This window comes from Hirundo rustica, chromosome 18 (assembly GCF_015227805.2).
Source record: "Hirundo rustica isolate bHirRus1 chromosome 18, bHirRus1.pri.v3, whole genome shotgun sequence".
In the NCBI taxonomy this organism is placed as follows: Eukaryota; Metazoa; Chordata; class Aves; order Passeriformes; family Hirundinidae; genus Hirundo; species Hirundo rustica.
In genome coordinates, this window is record NC_053467.1 from 11,847,253 (window position 1) to 11,866,394 (window position 19,142).

The 19,142-nt window shown below is 49.6% G+C and overlaps 2 protein-coding genes across 5 annotated transcripts in view; one reads left to right on the forward strand and one right to left on the reverse strand.

The window, feature by feature from the left end:
- Positions 1-1,176: 1,176 nt before the first annotated feature.
- Positions 1,177-7,999, reverse strand: NOTUM (notum, palmitoleoyl-protein carboxylesterase). The gene is made up of 11 exons (XM_040081505.2): positions 7,665-7,999; positions 7,306-7,358; positions 7,059-7,154; positions 6,455-6,515; positions 5,529-5,587; positions 4,397-4,499; positions 3,433-3,624; positions 2,985-3,085; positions 2,752-2,899; positions 2,466-2,513; positions 1,177-2,368 (listed from the first exon to the last, which is right to left on the reverse strand). Exons 1-11 carry the CDS (start codon positions 7,982-7,984, stop codon positions 2,062-2,064), a joined length of 1,488 nt encoding a protein of 495 aa, XP_039937439.1. The 5' UTR covers positions 7,985-7,999; the 3' UTR covers positions 1,177-2,061.
- ASPSCR1 (ASPSCR1 tether for SLC2A4, UBX domain containing) overlaps positions 7,318-19,142 on the forward strand; it is a 40,119-nt gene continuing 28,294 nt past the window's right edge. The window contains exons 1-4 of one of the 4 annotated variants that reach the window (XM_040081504.2): positions 7,318-7,351; positions 14,342-14,397; positions 15,064-15,175; positions 18,926-19,026. In XM_040081504.2, the coding sequence (XP_039937438.1) occupies positions 15,137-15,175; positions 18,926-19,026 (140 nt within the window). In that variant the 5' untranslated portion in view covers positions 7,318-7,351; positions 14,342-14,397; positions 15,064-15,136. Of the gene's footprint in view, positions 7,352-14,159; positions 14,259-14,341; positions 14,398-14,573; positions 14,594-15,063; positions 15,176-18,925; positions 19,027-19,142 lie in introns of those variants that run through there. The other 3 variants (XM_040081501.2, XM_040081502.2, XM_040081503.2) reach the window with 3 other exon arrangements.

Genomic DNA, 19,142 nt, shown 5'->3' on the forward strand with positions numbered 1-19,142 from the left:
AGCTTCTGCTTTCCCATGGGAAGCGGTGCCCCTCTGGAGAGCCCTCAGCACCAGAGTCAGTGCTGGCAGAGGGCAAAGGTCCCTGAAATCACACTGGTGGAGCAGTGCACCAGACAGACCACGGCCACTTTTCCCCCAGAAATCAAGAAACTTATCTAGCCAAAAGATCACAGAATACAAACACATGGCACTGAATTCTTCCAGTCTTGCCCTTTTTGTCACTGGCTTCTGCACAGCAGAAAACAGATTAAAAACGTAATCAGGACAATTCTACTTTTATACCCAAGTCATTAAAACATAAAGGACATCAGCAATCTCCAAACTGATCATAGGCAGACTCCACTGATGTTTTCCTGTTTTTCAGTTTCACTGGGAGCACCAACCATTTTCTCTTTAGTTTATCTTCAGCCTGTGTTAATCCCATCATGCACAGCAGGACAGATGTTTGTGGTGGTCTGCGTGTGGTCCGGCCAGCCTTTTCCTGAAGTCCAAGAAAAGGAACCAAAGGGCTACAGTTTGGTTAATTTTTTGGGTTTACTTACCCAAAACAAGGGATCTCACAAGCAGCACCACTGTTCTAACCTGGCAAGGTCTGTCTTGAAAGTACAGGGAATTTTTCCCAAATCAGGTCCTAATTCTCAGTGGCCAACATGCACGCATGCACAAGGGCAGGCACACACGGCTGGTCGCAGGCCCTGGTGCAGCAGGGACGTGCAGCTGTGCTCCTTGTGCAGATCTCCCCACGCCCCCGCACTGTGCCGCAGGGTGAAGCTCCGCTCCAGCCGCCCACCTGCTCCCACCAAAGAACCGTCTCCTCTCCAACCTCAGTCTTGCATTCTCGATACCTCCCTTGTTCTCCTCCCACTACCGTCAAAGGGGATTCTCTGTGCTGTGCTGGGTGTGTTCCCACACGATTAGAAAAGAAATATGTTGGTGCTTGTCTTGTGTTCTCCGCCTTTTCTGCTCCAAAGGCTTCTGATGCTCTGATCAAACATTTCCCTCACTGGAAGAGGGGCCTCCCTCCACTTAGAGTGCAATGCCTTGGACTACCTGGGGAACCACAGGCAAGCCAAAAATGCTGCGAAAGTCTGCAAACATCAGGTGCTGGGTGAAAGTCTCTGTACTTAAACCTTATATTACAACCTCTTCATCGGAGAAACAATGACAAGGCACACAGCAAGGGGAACACAGAAATCTAATTAATACAAAACGTCAACACCACCCATAGCCCTCTCCCAGGCACAAGTGACCATCAAGATAACCCATCCAAATGAGCAGCATATACAACTTTACAAAGACATAGGTATAGTTCTCTGGTCAGCCCTTATAAATAGCGTTTTACATATTAAAATAAATATGTCCATGTTGCCAAAGTAGCAAGAGGTTTTTTCATTATTTAAAAAAAATATGTTACAATATCCTTTATATTTCTTGCTTAGTTTAAAAAAGTAATTAAAAAGTCATTTTATAAAATAATACAAATAAATTGAGTACAAGAGTGTCCATCCCTAGCACATGTCCTGGGTCTGTATACTGTGACTCAGCATGAGATGCTAACCTCCAGGAAGTAATGTAATCATTCCTTCACTTCAAGTTGGACAGAAGAAATCCAGTGCTTGCTTTTTTTCACCACTTGTAACAAGTCTATGATGTAAAATTCATGGCAAGGGAAGATGTCCCAGATCTGGGGAAGGTTCTCATCGCTGCTATTTATGGCTTTGCTACTCCCTGTATCTGATTGCCTTGTGTAACGCAGGAAGAGGATGCGTCCGGCTGAAACAGCCCTGGAGTTTGGAGGAGGGAACAAGTTCCAGCCAAACAGTGTAAGCAAGAAATTGCTGCTTGCCTCTTTTTTTTTTTTTTTTTTTTTTTTTTTTTTTCTTGACACACCGTAAGTGTGCAAGAGTGTGGGAGCATGTGAGTGCACAGGTGTGAGTGTGCCACGGGTATGAGCATGTATCTGCCTGCAGGAACATTAAGGAAGAAGATTAGGAAGTTTGGGAGAAGGGCTGACAGTCTCTCTCCTCCTGATCTAATCTCTGCCCCTCTGATGAGCCCTCCCTAGTTCCCACTGCTGAGCATCCCCAGGAGTTTACTGGGCTCCAGGCCCTGCTGCTGTGCCATCTTCTGAACATCAAAACCCATGTGCATGAGGAACTGGATCACATTCATCTCCTGCCCTGTGAACTGGTCCCTGATTGTGGGGCACGAGGGGTTGCAGTGAGGCCACGGACAGCTGTCAATCAGGTGAATTGGGCAGCCTTTCAGAGGAGCCTTCCCATTTTTGTTGCTCTCATGGAGGCTCCGATCCCAACAGTGCAGGGCACGGGGTAATGATGTCCCCTTCACCTGGATGTCAGTCCAGTGACTGAAAAGACAAACCGTACAGATCACATCAGAGGGGTCAGGCTGCCAGGACAGGTTCATCCCCGTTCACCTCTCACAGGATCTGCACAAGAACTTACTTGCGTGTGATGATCTCGTGGGACAAACAGGCTGGAGCAAAGCTCGCACTAAAGGAACAAAAAGAAACATGGATTGTCTTGAAGGACAAAGTAAGTCCTGCTGAATGGAACCATCCAGACTAGGGAGAGGGTGGAATTTTACACAAAAATAAATAAGGCAAGATATAGATGAACTAAGTTACCAAATTTACAACACTCCTTTTCCAGCAGAGATCTGAGAACACAAGGACACTAAAAATGTCCCTTAGAAACAAATGTGCCAGGTTTTTCTCAATTAAACACTTACGTCACATCCTTCAAGGTGTTTCTCAGCTCTCTACCTAAATTCTGGATGTAGAGCCACTGCCCCTCCTGAACAGGCTGGCCAGTTAGGTGTACATTGTCTACAGTAAGCTGGGCCTCATCGAAGAGCCACTGGACAACAAAGACTGGGCCTAGAAAGACAAAAAATTTGGAAAAGGGATTGCTCCAAGTTAGTTACAGATACAATCCATTTGATCTCTTTCCTTTGGTACTTACATCGAAGAGTGGGGTAAATCTTATATCCAAAAAAGCAATTCCATTCTTCTCCCTCTTTAAACTGCAGCTTACAGCGTTCGGGAACAATGCCATTCCAATATCTAGAAGACAAAGCAGAAACAGAATGGGAAGCACAGGGCAATCCTACCAATGTATCCTCTCCATATCCTACTTCCTGTTCTGATTAGAATTTCAACTGATAGAACAGCTCTCTTGGCAGCACTGTCCCACCAACACATTTTAGAGCATCTACAACTGTACACATTCTTTTGCACATTTAGACTTTATTGTCTTTAAAAAAAAAAAAAAAAAAAAAAATCATTGAAAAATCACTGATGTAGACAATAAATACTCCATAAGTATCAAAATGAAGGAACACAGCAAAGGAGGACATCTTTTCCACACTCTAACCTCTTACAGTACTGTAGTTTAGAGCATCTTACTCTACCTTATTCCTCTTCTGATGGCCTCTGTTGGAGCACAGGTTATGGTATCAATACAGTCGGTTCTGCGATACTGTTTGTTATCCAGGAACCATCCAGAGTCTGCCAAGCCTCGAACCTGAATCCCTTGATAACCCATCTCCTCCAGCTGCTCGGCCACTCGATCCACGTTCAGGAGCACTCCTGTCCCTCCAGCACTGCAACAGAAACATCACCACTGCAGTCATGAGGTGCACACACAGGTGTGACAGACCTTGCTAGCAGACACACCTTCCTCAGCAGTGACATGCTATAAACACCTTCATCTACCCACAGCAGAGCTACCCAACCATTCACCACAAACTTGTAGACACCACATTATTTCCTTGATTTGCAAAGCTCAGAAATAAAGCCAGTGCTGAGTAATAATCTGGTAGCTCAGAAACAAAGCACTGTTGTTACTTGTTTTCCTGGGAGATACATGTGCTCTGTATCATTTCCAAGGGGGTTGCCTGCTCAAAAACGAAAAGAATCTGAAGTGAGACAAATTCACTCTTAGCAACTTCTCTATTACACTCCTGTGTAATATACTGAGTGTACCAGGGCTTTGTGCAACACAGGATGATCCAGAGCACCTGTCTGAGGCAGGTTTGGGTTTTATTTTGGTGTCCTGAATCAATTCACAGAAGGCGTGTGCCTTGTGATGTGGGTCAACAGGAACCAGAATTCTTGGCACAGGCAAGAACAGAAAGCTTTGTTATTTGGGGGGTTTTCTCTTAAGTGGATCTGTACCAGAACCTGATGAAGTAATATTGTATCATCCCCCTGTTGTACCACTTACATGAGAAAACTGACTAGAGATACAGGGTTTGCTGTGTTAAGTGTTACTGTACTCCTAGAAGAAATGTTTCAGCTGCTGAGATCTCTGTTAACAGCTTTCTACCGTGGAAATCTCCTGTTTTCACGAAACAGAATCTTGTGGATACCTACCTGCTCCCTGCTAGCAGCAATACTTTTGCAGTGCTCAGACCTTTTCCCAGCAGCTCCTTTATAACCTCCTGTATGATCAGTGCTCCCATGAAGGCATATTCATCTGGAAGACAGCTCAGTGTCAACAAAATTGTTTCCTGTCCAGGCTCAGACTTTTACTTCCTCTCCGAAAATGCTTAAGAACTTTCCAAAGGGATTATGAACCTAAACTCAGGCTCATTCTATCCACCTATACGAAATACACCTAACAAGAGATTCTCCCCTGCCTCGTACAAAATGTGCTGCCCTGAAAGAGAACCGAATGAACTGAATACTCAATTACACAAGTACCTTCTTATGACAGTGCTTAGAAATGAGTAAACTTGGAAAAGGAAAACAAGAAGGAATGTGCTGGAGGAACAAACACACACCTTCCTACCACTTGGAATCTCAGTTACAATTTACTGCTTTCCCCTTTTCCCAATTCATCAAGCCAATTCAGAGAATCAATGCTTCACAAGATGTTACACGTACAAAGACGCTGCTTCCTTGGCACCACCAGAACCCATGGTTGCTGATGTGTAAGCACTCCACAGGAAATCTCATCGCAAGGAGATGAGATGAAGTGAAAAGGTCCCTTACTGTGACGCCACCAGAATGACAGTGGATGGCAATGCAGCATGTATTAAGATGAACTGTGCTGTTTCCCAAAGAAACCTGCAGACAGCTTTAGCTTGACGCACGAGGGCTCCTGCCCAAGGCCGCATATCCTCCTGATAAAAGTTTGACACTAATTCACAGTTCTGCCTCTCTGGTCGGCCATGCTAAAGTTACATGCAACAGTCCATGTTGCTCAGCTACAGCAATTAATTTGCTACGTGCTGGAACCTGGAGATTCATCTAAAAGGAATTTTGGTCCTCTAATCCTTGCATACTGCATCAGTGTAACATCTCTTCAAGCAGTGGCTCTGAACTATGTCAAAACAGCTCGAGCTAAAGAGATCAGGATGTTTTATCTGGAAGTAGCTTGATATTCTTTCCTGCCCTTCAGCAAGAAACAGCCTGTTTCTTGTCCACGTGGTTTCACAGAAGCCTGGCCACATCCTTTAATGTGTGATGTCTGGAGCAGCAACGGCCCATCAGCAACACTCACTTTTCTCAGACTTGGAAGAGGCACCGCTCCAAACATCACTTGAGCAATATGGGATGAATCTGTAAGAGAGAGCTGTGTGAGTCCTGCTGTGCCTCTGACACGCACAACAGGGCGAGGATGGGGTCACCTAACTGGAAGAAAATTAAATCCTGGGCAGGGGAAAAGGGAAGAGTTTCTGTCCAGTTTGACGACTTACCTTACTGCACACCAAGTGACAACTGTAATTGTCTTGAATTTTCTCCTGAACACTAGTAGTTTTACTGAGTTAAATCAATAAATAACATGTCTTTTGTCAATCTAATTGAACCACTAAGCTCAGTGGACAGAACTATGGAGCATGACTTTGCTCTCAGCTATTCTGCCAACACAGTGGATGGCCTGTCACAGGGCAACTCTATGCTTCAGTTTTTCACATGAAAAATGAGAAGACTCTCGTCAGTGCAGTGTAAATGCTGACTGCAATCACTAGAGGTTTTTGCAGGAATTAACTTCCCATGTCTCTCTTTTGCAGAAGACAAATTAACATCCCTTCTGTACAGATGCAAGTATAAACTGGTCTCTCTCATTTCTCTTCTTTGAACTAGGAGAGCTGCTCCGCATTCTTCTCAAATTGTCAGAGGTGTAACACACTATCAGCCCACCACAGTGGTGGATTCACCACTGCAGCTCTTTGAGAAGCCTCTCTAAGCTATCCCCAGTTATCTGTCCTTCATTAGATCACCCCACAACTTCAAGGAGATTGAACTTGAGTTTCTTGACCTTGTCAGCACTATGTGTTAGAGAGCTGAACTGCAGCAAATGAGGAAACACACAATTTCCTTTTCCAAGTATTAGTCTTAACCTGTCTCTGTGACACTCTTGCTAGCCTAAAAGGCAGGATATGCTGTTTAAGTATAAAGCTATTTCCCTCCGTTGTCCCTCCTTACACCATGTTTGCATTCCACCAGTGGGGATTTTCTTCTGGCTGAGAGGACAGGATCCCAGTTCCTGCAGATGGACAAAAAGAAACAAGAAACATACAGATGACAGTCTGTGATTTCAGAGGAATCGTAGGAGCCTCATGCAAGACCTCTGACCACACAGAAAACAAACATTCATGATGAAAAACATTGGCAAGGGAAGTGGAAGGAACATTTCTAAATTTGCCCTAAGGCAGATTTGACATTCTGAATTTGATTCATGCTACAGATGAAGCCCGTCTAGAAGCTTCTTGTAGTACAGAAAAGACTGTGATGCCTATTTAAGTACCTCCCCAAAAGACAAATCCCAGCAGGTATATTCCAACGCACTCAGACGATCTGTATGAGTGACGGAGGTTTGGGTACCCAAGAGGCTGCAGCATGAGAAGAGAGCAAAGAGAGAAGCACTCACTACCGGCGATACCCGTGCACCCAAACGCCTGCCCATCCCCGCGGCACGGGATCATCACGAGGCAACAACCGGTCACCTTCCAGGGCGGTGACGGCAGGCGCTACCTCAGCCCGGTCCCAGTCCCTCGGGGCTGCCCCACGGGGTGGAGGGGCGACTCACCCACGCGGGTCGCGGGCCACTCCCGGGAGCTCATCAGCCGCCGCATGGTGTCGTAGCGGGTGTCGCAGTTCTCCCTGTTGAAGCAGTACCACCCTCCTGGCGAGGGGACACGGGTCAGCCGCCCCGAAGGGCCGGGGGCTCGCGGGCGAGGGACGGCGGCCCTCAGGGGCCGGGGCACCGAGGGCAGCCTCGGGTCGCCGCCCCGCTCGTGGCCGCCGGTGCGGAAGTCGGGGGCGCCGGCGCTCACCTTCCAGGAACAGCAGCCACCGCCGACTGCCTTTGGACTCCTTCAGGTAGTAGCTGCGGGCACAGACAAGGGGCAGCGCCTAAGCGGGAGCCGGGCCCGGCCGCAGCGCTCCGGTGCCGGTCGGGCCGGGGCCGCGCCGAGGCGGCGGGCGGAGCGCAGGGGCGGCGGCGGCGCTGGCTCGCGCCCGCCCGGGGAAGCGCCGGGGCCGCCGCCCGGGAGGCGCTCGCTGCACCTGTCGCCGCCGGTGCCCCGCGCCGCCGCGCGGTGGCGCCGCAGCCCTCGGGGCCGGGGGGAGCGGCGGCGGCGGCGCGGGGCAGCGCCGGGGCGCCCGGAGGGGCCGGCGCGGCGCGGGGACTCACCCGGCCGGGCTGCCGTCGTTGCAGGTGACCGAGGCGTTGTGCAGGAGGTGCAGGCGCAGGTCGTGCGGCAGCGCCTGGGCCGAGCAGGGGTACAGCGACTGCGCCAGGCTCTTGACCTGCGCCATGAAGCTGTCCATGTTGCCCTCCACGGCGGTGAAGTCCAGCGGGAAACTCTCGGCCGCCGCCGCCGCCGCCGCCGCCGCCTCGCCGCGCTCGCGGACCGCCGGGCCTCGCCGCCGCCAGCCCTTCCTGCCCTCGCCGCCGGGCCCGGCGTGCAGCAGCCCCAACAGCAGCAGGAGGTGCACCGCCGCCGTGCCCATCGCCGCCCGCCGCCACCCGCCGCTCGCCGCGGCGGCAGCCAGTCCCCGGCGGCGGGCAGCGCCGCCTGCGCTCCGCCGCGCCCCGCCGCGCCACCCGCGGGGACGGGGGTCGGCGGCGGGCGAAGAGGGCAGCGCCGGCGGCGCGGGTTCGGCGGCGCGGCTGCCGGCACAGGAGCCCGCCGCCCGCTCCCAGGCGGCGAGCATGACAGAGGGGCACGGAGTGCGCCGGGAGCGCGCCGGGGGCGCCGCCAGCCCGGGCGCCGCGTGGGGCAGCAGCCGGCCAGCCCCCGCCCTGCCCTGCCCTCCGCCCCCTCGGAGCGAGGCGGAGGGAGCGGGGGGTCTGCGCCGCGCCGCTCCGCACCGGCACGGCGGGCCGCTCCGTCGGGGCGCGCCCCGCGCTCGACGGCGACGCCATCGCCGCCCCTGCCGGCGCCGGGACCGCGGCGGTGGCGGCGGCGCCCGACAGCCTGGCCCGCGGGGCGGCGGGGGCCCGGGGCGGCCTCTCTCCGGGGCCGGGGCGGGGGGCGGTCGGGCCGCCCGAGCGCGAGACCCCGCACGTGGCAGCCCCCGTGGCGGCGCCCCAGGCCCGCGCCGCGCCCCCCGATCCGCCCCTCTCCCCCCACAGCCCCGACGGCAGCTCCTCCCCGGCTCCGCGTCGGCGGCGCTGCCCGCCCCGCCCCGGGACGTGCCGCCGCCGCTTCACCGGCGGAGCTCAGCCCCGAGGCCCCCGATCGCTCTCGTACGGGATCCCGCACGCCGTCCCGGGGACGGTCCGCGGTCCCGCGCCCCGGCCTGGCCCCGGCTCCCAGGGCGCAGCGGGAAGGGGTCTTTTGGTCCCGGACACCGGCGTCCGGTCTGCTTAGCTTCCGCGGGTGACCGATGCCGGCGGCGGGTCGCCCCCGGCCGGAGGATGCTGCTGCCGGGAACGGGAGGGGACGTGGAGGCCCCGGGCGCGCCCGAGTCACTGCAGGCCGGAGGCGGCGGTTCCGGCCCCCCGGCAGCCCCCGACCGCCGGCGCGGGTTTCCCGGGGGTCGGAGTCTCCGCGCTGCAGAGGCTGCGCCGGGTTGCTCTCCGCTGCTCGCGAGGTTTACCGCCGGCCGCTCTCCTTAGGGGCCCGGACGTTTCCAGGAATTGCGAGAAAAATCCTGGAGAAAAATCCGTGTTGTCACCAGAGTGCCGGTCCTCTGAGAGAGGGGGATTTCCCTGGAAATGGCCTTATATTGCAGACCTCGGAGTTAAAAACCGAGGAAAAACAGGGAAAATGCTATGCTTTGAATAATTCATTTAGATACGAAAAAAGACAACCCGCGCTCCTCACCAGGCCCCCAGAAAGGAGCAGGAAGATTGTTTTTTATTGGGAAATATAATCTATCTGGGATCAGAAAAGGGGAAAATAGTATAAAATAGCACGTGAAAGGTTTTGTTGCGTTTTTGTGGGGGGGGGGGGTGTGGGTGGGTTTTTTTGTTTGTTTGGGGTTTTTTGTTTGTTTGGTTGGTTTGTTTTGTTTTTGTCAAGCTGGAATTAGGGCTGTCCAACTGATGCAACTACATTTTTTACCTTACTGTGTTTCGACTTTCTGAATGTAGGCTCAGCTGTGTGTTTCCTACACACATAGCATGTGGTTTTGGTTTGCTTGCCATGTTGGTTTTTTAATCTTTCAGTTACTCTTATGTACTCTTAGTTCTTGCTCTGTTCTCACTCAGATTTTTACCCCCAAATGTTTTATTTAAGTGCTAATACTGACAACAGCTACTGACAACAGCATCTTTAAAGCCAAGAAAAGCTACTCAGTTGACTGTGTACCTTCTCAAGTGCACTACGTTCACCCCCTGACAAGTTTTTGGTCCCAGCACATTTCTGCATCATTGTATCTTTCCCTACACTGGCCTAAACCTCCCTTCCTCACTGTCCATGCCAGGTCCGAGCAACAGATCACTGAGACTAGTTACAGCAAGGTAAGGAACTCATCAGTGAGCCTGAGCAGAGCTTCATCTGGAAACTGGTCAGTGAGTGCAAAGTCTGAAGCAGTAAGTCCTCAGAGTGCTCCAGGATCCCTGGAAAAGATGGCATAAACAACTTCAGGACCTCATAGTCCACTAGGTACAGCAAGAAACCAGAAGGGGTAAGATTGCTGAACTCCATCCTTCGCAGTAAGGCTGCTGTGCCTCCCGTTGCCAGGCTTGCATTCCTCCTGGTGTCACTGCTCTTTCCACAGAGGGCTGAGTTCCTGCACTCTGTAATGCCTTGCTTGGTAACCAGCTGGCGCGTTAAGGGATGACTGATTATGATGCACCAGGGAGGCATCTTATGGCAGAGAGGAATGCATGTTTAAAGTTGCAGATCTTTGTCCTAAGAAGTGAAACAAAGAAATTTAAATTTTGCCTGGCTTGGCTTTACTGAGCCCTCTTCAGCTTTCTGACCTCTGGTTCAGGTCACTCAGGGGAGGGTTTGTTCAGAGCACTCCTGTTTATCCTTCCAAAAATCAGTAAAATGTATTACTTTTCATGACTGAGCAAGGGGCTATGAGGAAGAATGTAAGGCTGTAGGTCTGGTATAACAGCCTTTCTGATTTCTAAATATTTGATCTGGTACTGTTCAGCTCCTTGACATAGTGAACTTGAGTGAACATCAAAGTGACACAGATTTTAGATAATTTTATAATACTTCAGCACAAGAGGTTCTCTGAGTTTTAATCTTTTGATAAGAGCCTCCCTACATTGAATAGATTGGCCTCAGTGCAAAAAGAAGCTGAGAGAAAGCTGAAAGAATTGGAGCCCTGCTCCAGGCACTGGAGATTTTGCATTATTATTGGTAGGAGTGAGACACATAGGAGGCAAGCGGGAGACTTTTAATGATTGGGAATAATGTTATGGCAGATACTGTTTTCATTTAATACCCTTGAAAATGAAATGTCCTGCATAATGTGTTCCACCATGTCCCAAGATATGTCCCTATATGTTCAGTATATTGGTCTGTGCTGTACAAAAGCTTATGAGACAGTTCTGAATCCCCTCACACCCTTCCAGGATTAAGGCAGCCCCAGCACTTGCCCTTTAGATATTTCACAAGGAAACCCAGGAACGAAGAGAGTTACACCTGGGTCCTGTGTAAGGGCTCCTACTACAGGTATGGCTCCCCTTCATAGCCACCTCTCATTCCTGACTTCAGCCACTCTGCAGCCCTGGCTCGGACCAAGCTCCCTGGCTCATTGCTTGGGTCTTTGTTGTGTGTAAAATACCCCATACAGCAGTATTCACCAATGGAATCCTGATTTTGCACAGTCATGCTACTGCTGCCTCCTCTTGCCCTGAGGCCAGGGGTTGTAAAGAACTCCAGGAGAGCAGTAGAGCCCCTTAAAGCCTGGGTACACATGTGACGTGCTGGGTGATGCTCTGGTAGGAACCATCTCTTGAACATTCCCAGGACACTCTGTGGTCAGTGATGTTGGTACAGGCAGCAGGAAACACTCCAGAAATAGCATTACTCTGATGAGCAACTTGTTCTGCATCATGTTTTGGAGCTCATTTCTACATATTTCTAGATGTTTCCTGTTCATTTTGAAAGAAGAAATAAAAAATAAAAGCAGGTGAGGTTTTTCTGCTTTATAAAGATGCAAATACGCCTTACTCCATGACTGTCTGTGACTATGCAGATGCAGACAGTGCCAGGGCTATGTATTGAATGCAAAGCACCAGCTGCCTGAAAAGTGGGATTAGGGCAGGTCATGCTGCAATGCAATTTAAGACAAGTTTTTGGAGGATGTTTGGCTGGCTACTCACCATGTAGATTTGCAGGCATCCTCCAGCCTGACAGTGGCAGAAATCAGATATAAGGGTGTTTTCAGCCATTCCCAAATGAGCTCTGTTTTTTTGTGGCACTTTAATGGGCTCCAGGTTGTAGTCACCTCACCCATTTCTCTCCTGATGCTTCTAATTTCAGATAAATATTTGAGAAGGGGCTCTGGGTATAAAATGTGGCCCTTCACCTCCATGCAACTTTGTGATTATGACGTACTATTAATAACCAGAATCACCTCTAATCCCACAATTTGGAAACGTTCAGCTCAAATTACATTGGTGTCTTTTTAACAGGAACAACATTTCTTTAAGGGATATGTCACTTCCAGATGCAAAAAAAAGGAAACAGTTGCCTGCTTCAGACATCAAATAGGAGCTACACCTACCCAAAAATAAGACCAGTGTTTTGGGCTATGAAACCCAAAATGTGTCTTTCAAATTGGAATGGCTGCTCTGCCTGGGTGGGGGAATAGTCACTGCAGTTAACAAAGTCATCTCAATAGCTTATTCTCCTCCAGCAAAAGTATTAATTAGTAGAAGAATGGGATATCCTCATTATGCATGAGACAGTTGCAAAGATTTGGATCTCTCTCTGTTTTAAAGACTAAGAAGTACTTCAATATCAGATATTTGTTGCACCCTTTTTTGTACAAGTGTGTCAACTTTCAAAAAATCTTGCCCTTTAAGTCTTCACACCTCTTCATGTATATTTACAGCAAAAGGCAGTTGAAAAGGTAGGAGATGATATATCCTGAACACTGTAGGTCTATAAACGTGATGGCAATGATATTAACCAATGGAATGAACAAAATGTAAAGACATTTTTAGGCATTGTCTTAAACGTTTTACACCTGGACATCCTTTGTTACTATTTTTACATCTCACTGAACAGTTACCGTATTGGGTGGACTTCGGCATCCACATGCATAAGCCAGGGTAAGTCTCTCCATCATTAAAATTCCCATTTTTCTCCCTTCTCTGACACTACTGATATGGTAAACACAAGCATTATCTTTTATGATGGCGTCTTTCCTTGAAAGGATCTTTTCCCTTTGTAAGCCGAGCAAACCAGACATTTTTGTGGGTGCTGGGAATAGAGGTGGAGACTTAAGCTTAACATATAGGACAAATATAGAAGTAGAGAAAAGAGTATTTGGCGTGTGGTTGCAACTTAGGCTAAATAAATTCCAGTGGTTACTCAAACTAGAAGTTGGTCGTGGGGGTTTTTTTGTTTTGTTTTGTTTTTTTGTGAGTTGTTTTGTTTTTATGATAGCAAACTAAACAGACTGTCAGCGAATCTGAGAGTGTCTTTGATGCAGAGGCCATGCTGAGACTCAAGGGGAAACCCATAAATGAAATAAAGTCTCTGGGAAATTTTGTGTTGTGAAATGTATAATTTCGGTTCTTTGGCTGCAGCCATCTCTCCTGACCATCTGAGTTTGCAAGTTTGCAGCACAGACCACGAGGTTCCAAATCAGCTTTTTCTCTCTCTCGCTTTTTTTTTCCTTTTCTTTTTCCCCCCGAAGAAATGGCTTTCATGGGCAGCAGGATGCTGTGCTGTGTCTGACCACGGCGCCCCGATTGTGACACTGCCTGGACACTCCTGCGGCACTGGGAAGGCGGCAGGGTGCTCCCCGTTCCCCGGTGATATGCGGCGTTCCTCAGGGCTGTTATTTGGCCCAGGAGAACCTTCTCCGTACGCGCAGGGATTTTCGGTATCACTGCTTGAGAGAGAGGCACGAATCCTTCAGCGCAAGGGATTTCTGGCCACCAGCGCTGCCTGGGGATGCCCGGGCTGGCCGGCCCTTGGTTCGGGGTCGTCGTCTGCGCTGCCGGGCAGGGTCCCGGTACAACGAGAAAATACTTTATTTCCCTGGAGGAGGTGGCTGATCCCGACACTGGAAGCCCAAGGGACAACAGAAGCGCCGTCAGCCACAGCGGGACGTGCGGCTGGCTCCCCTCCCGCTCTCCGCGGAGCTGCGAGACGCTGGCGGCTCCGGAGCCGCCCCTACCCCGGCCCAGCGGGCAGGGCCGGGGGTAGCCCCCGCCCAATGCCGGGGGAGCAGCCTGAGCCGCCCACCCTCTGCCCTGTCCAAGGGCTGCTGCTGCTGCCGTCGCCGCCGGCCGCCCTCGCCCAGGGAACTGTGCTCGCCGCCCGCCGCGGGCGAACCGCTCCGCCCCAGCCTCAGAGCCGCCTTGCCCGTCCCGCCGCAGGCCGGCTCCGCCAGGCCGGGACTCGTCCGCGACGCCTCGCTTCCGCAGCGCCCCCGTCCTACTCCCCTCCGGTGCGGCCCGGGCGCGCCGGGGCCGGGCCACGGCAGGACGGCCCCGGGCCGACTCCGCCCCGGCCGCGCGCGGCTGGCACGGCAGGGGAAGATGGCGGCGGCGGGCGGGGGCGGCGCCGCGGTGTCGGTGCTGGCGCCCAGCGGGCGGCGGGTCACGGTGCGGGTGGGGCCCGGTACGGTCCTGCTCCAGGTGGGTCCGCGGCGGGGAGGGGGCTGAGGGGAAGACGGTGGCAGGGCCGCGGGCCGGCTGTGACGCCTCTCTTCTTTCCGCAGGTCCTCGAGGAGGTCTGCAGGAAGCAGGGCGGCAGCCCTGGCGAGTACGGCCTGAAGTGAGTGTCGCCCTGGGGCCCGGCCCGGGTCCGCCTGCCTGTGGCCGTGGGAGAGGCTCCGCCCGCGGCCGTTCTCCGCGCCGCGCCTGGCGCTGCTGGAGCCCTGGCCCCGTCCGCGGGGTGTTCGGGGCCTGGCGGAGTCCGGGACGGGCGGTGGGAGTGCGAGGGGCCGGGGCACACGCTGGACTCTGTTCAGGTCGGTTCGTCCCGATGCCCCTGTGCCACGTTCCCTTCGCTGCTGAGACAGAGGGCGAGGCCTCATGCCGCTGCCACGGGACACCCACGCATGCACCTCCTCCAGGCCACAGATCAGCAATGCCCGTCTTTCCTCTTACCTGGGGGTTTGACCCTCTGCTTTTATGGTGTCTTAACTGAGAGCTCATTTGTCTGAGTAGCACTTAAAAAAAAAAAAAAAAAAAAAAAAAGTACATTGCTGTTTATCTTTTAAAAAAACTTTAAAGGAAATATATAGTTTTGAGTATCTTCTCTGTGACCTCTACAAACTGCAGCTGTTTTGGTGTGCAGATTAGCTTTTGTTGATGATGCTTTCATAATCATCAATTGTTCATTATTGAATCAGGTTCTGTGGCTTCTAGTCAGCCTCCTGGGGATTCTGTTGCACAGCACCTGGACTTTGTATTGCTCATAGGTTCTGTTCTCCTTCAGATTTCAGAGGACTGTTTTGGACCTGTCTTTGCAGTGGAGATTTGCTAGGCTGCCCAACAATGCCAAACTGGAGATGGTGCCAGTCTCTAACAGAGCAGGAGCTGGAACCACGGTATGTTCATTTCTGCAAGGTGACCTGATTTGTTCAGTTACCAGTTGTGGTCATATGTTCCCGTCAGATCTAATGATCAAGAGTGCAGGCCCGCATGGCCAGTGTGAGAGACCAGCTGAAGACTGGTTGCAATGCCGTCGAAAATGGTAATTAAGTAGCTAAAAGTCTTTACTTAGTCTGCCTGAAGATGAGGTGGCAGCTGTGCTTGGAGGAGAGTGGGATGGTTTGGGGAGCTGAAAAACTGGTAGTCATGGATAGCTAAGAAGTTAAACATCTAATTCATAACTAATTCAGTTCCCTTTCCTAGTTTCAGTTGCTATTGTCCAGCTCTGGTTTTTGACTAAATCTTGGATTCTTACAGAATCCTCTTTTGCTGCTTTCCCAGCATTGGTGTTCATGTTGTGTTTACACAGCTTTATAGTCTTTTGTGGCATGTTCTGTGTTCATCAGTGGCCAAATGTCCCTATTTAGTATGATTTGCAAAGGGCTTATGGATGCTGTTTTGTCTAGAAATGGTGGCCACTTTTAGGAGTGTAAAAATCTTCTATACATATACCCCTGTGGCCATAGGCCTAACTTTTCAAGTAATGGATAGGTCTTACTGAGAGTGACCTCTTCATGTTGTAAAAATGATGTTTGGTCTTACTTAAGCCTGGGAATGGAAATTTTTCTATCACTAGCAGTCATCTTGCTATTTGTTAACTTCCTCATAGGAAATGTCTCAATTTTCATGTAAGTTTCAGGTCTGTTGGTACTCTCATAGGCAATTTCTCAATTTTCATGTAAGTTTCAGGTCGGTTGGTACTGATCTCTTAATGTCTGTCAGCCAAGCATTGTTAGTGGTGTTTGTTAAAGGCAGTTGCTCTAGCTGTCACAGAGAGAAACTGATACATTGAAAAGTGTGGTGTGACAAGGCTTTAGAGTTTCTGCTTTAATTCACTGTGTAACATAGTTTTGGGGATCCCTGATGTTCGTATTTTTGTCCATAAAACCTCCACGTTCTTTGTTCTGGCACTAACGCCTTTTTTCTGATTTGGGGGTAGAAAGACATTTGTGCTTCAAATGACGTCTTTACTTAAAAAAATACCACAAACCAGTAGCATCTGCTTAGAATTTTCTGTCAAATGTTGCGGTGGAATGGAGTTTGTCTTCCAGAGAAAAGTGTTTCCCTTGCAATGGTGCAGTGATGACTATCTGACATTTGCATCCAGTTTGGGAGGTACTGAAGGAAAACAATTATTTTATTTTTTTTCCCTGAAGTTATATTGCGAGGAAGGGCAAGAAGAACTGTTCACTGTTTGGGGAGCGATTGTAGCGTGGAATCATTTCTTTAGATCACTAAAGAGAAGAGCTAATAGAAGTGTAAGTTGTTGCTATTTAGCTGCAGTTCAGCAGAACAATCTACAGAAGTGAGGCTTCCCTGGGAGTGCTGGTTGCTGTCACAAAGGTGAGAAGATGCAGCAAATGTGCAATGAGGAGTGGAGTCTATACAGAGTCCCTGCCCCACAAACTTGTGCGGATTTTACTTGGGAGAATATCACAGCGTGAGAAAATACTTTGTATAAAACAACTGACTAAAGAGAATTCTCTGTCACAGGGAATATGTGTTAAAAAATAGGGAAATTTATAACAGTCAGGTGACTGTGACTGGGATGTAGTGGCAGTTGAGATGCAGACTAGTCGTGCCGGCTAACTGCGGTAATGTTGGGATGAGTTTGATTCTATGTCTTTTGTTATTGTACGTTCTATTTAAGATGATGCATGTGGAAGTAGGTGTGCTTTCCTGTAGTGACAGCAGTTACCCTAGAGACAGAATGCAGGTTTTGATAAATCATGAGTTTGTTCAGCAGATCTGATGTTTTGAAAATAGAAGGCTTTTGGATTTGCCTTTACATGTGGAAAACATTGTTTCCTGTAGGACAGTTCTTTAGTGAAAAATGGAACAAATTCCCTTTGAGATGGCAGGTGACGCAGGAGCACCATCAGTACAGCTCTGGTGTTAAAGTTGTCAGCCTCTTGTTTAAATGTTTGTTAACTTAGACGATAATTGGCGCTGGTCTCTATTATTGTATGTAGCCCCGGGGGTTTTTGAAGAGACTTTTCTAATGGACTGAATAGGACTTTCGTGACATGTTTAGCTTTGAACTGTTGCCCAAAAACTGATGCAACTGGTAGTCTGAATTTCTGGGCTGGATTCTTACAGAATGGTGATGTCAGCTGTCATCGCTCTGCTGTAGATGAGAATAATCTAAGGCTTGTCTCCCATGTAGAAGAAACCAGGAGGCTGTGTTAGTGGTGGGATGAAACGACATTGTACTGTCAGCTGATTATTAATGATGCCACTGTTTCCTTTATGTAGAAGAATTCCTGTCTCCAGCAGATCAGCATTTGCAGTCCTGTGAGGGCTGGTGGGAGCCAAGACAGACGACAAACATATTCCTCCACAGAAATCACAGTGGATTGCTGGAACGTGTGATGTCTCTTTCCCATCTCTCTGTAGCCCCTGCCCTCATGCTTGCAACCCGACCTTGCACTCAGTGAGAGGCTGCACTGAGAGTTACAGTTAGTAGGGACACATGAAAACACAGAATGAAAGAAAGTGGCTTTGGCTATCTTGGGTTAATGTCCTTCTCAGGCTCTGGAATAAGGCCAGGTTTTGTGGACTTCTGAAAACTAAAGTTGACTGGAGAAACCCGGTTCTATCTAGTGGCTACAGGACTTTCTATGATTTTCCTTTAGATAGGTGAGCTAACTGGGGAAACTTAAGAGTTAGACATTCTGAAAAAGGCTGAATATTCTCTAAAAGGTAAAGATAACACCTGAAGTGCTCTGCCATTTTCTATCTCTTGGTTAGCTGCTAAACTTTTCCCTTGGAACAATCAGGAGTTTGAATTTCTTCAGGACTGACCTCAGCATGTGTTCACTTTAGAAATGCCTTGGATTGATTAATTGATTGATTGATTTATTGTGGGGGAGAGGTAGGAAAGCAATTCTCCAAAGTCTGTGTGGCGCCTGATAATGTATGTGGATATTCGCATTCCAGCTTGGAAAGGACCTGTTACCATTGCCCACTAGCTGTCCCTTGCCTTTTTCTGCAGGAGTTCAAGAACTCAGTAATTTAATGTCCAGAATTATTGTTGAGATTTTTTGTTACTTTACTCTTAAATTGTATGTCAAAATGCGATGGTTGGGAAGCATTAGTGAGTTGCAAGTTACAAATGTTGTTTCTTTTGACCTGGTTGTTTAGGATAGATGGGAACTGTGTTCATTGTTCCTGTGTGTGGATGTGCAAGTAAACTGTTTTGTCCCAGCAAAGTTGCTCTGCAAAATGATGCTGAAGTTGACAGAGGTCTGTGTTGGTGTTTTAGATGGTGCAGCTGCATCAGTCATGTCTGGGTTATTGGAATTTGTTTTATGTAGCTGTGAAAACCCCTACTGTAAAGTTTAATCTGGTATAAAACAGAACACCTCCATTGCTCATGGTGGCACATTATTTGGGATGTTTGCATTTACTTTTCTCTGAATGTGTTCCAGTTCAAGATACTGCAGGGGAGAGGGGCTCATGAAAGCTGGTTGGTTAGTAGTCCCAGGATGGCCTCCCCCATGCTCAGGAGCCATTCATTCCAACAAACAGGAGTTCAGGCCAGAATGCCTGCACAGATGAACAAGAAGCACTGAACTATTTTAAAAACTGAAGAAAAATAAGCTTTCATTCAATTTTCAGATGAATTCATTGTGGTGTTCTTATAGGTTCGGATAGCGTTACAACTAGATGATGGCTCCCGTTTGCAAGACACCTTCCTCTGCCAACAGACCTTGTGGGAACTTCTCAACCACTTTGCAAAGATCAGGTGAGCAATGTGCTGAGAAAATACTTGTTTGGATGGATCTCTGCATGCCACTAATTACTTGTTATGGTGAGCCAGCTAAACGCTTCAGATTTGTAAAATCTGCATTTATTTGATTG

What these genes read in the sequence shown, in the direction of transcription:
- NOTUM (XM_040081505.2), bottom strand. Translation starts at nt 7,984, where the DNA reads ATGGGCACGGCGGCGGTGCACCTCCTGCTGCTGTTGGGGCTGCTGCAC. An exon ending in GTGGCTGCTGTTCCTGGAAG is followed by an intron (nt 7,155 to 7,305) that starts GTGAGCGCCGGC and finishes TCCCCTCGCCAG; the next exon opens with GAGGGTGGTACTGCTTCAAC. An exon ending in CTCTTCCAAGTCTGAGAAAA is followed by an intron (nt 4,500 to 5,528) that starts GTGAGTGTTGCT and finishes GCTGTCTTCCAG; the next exon opens with ATGAATATGCCTTCATGGGA.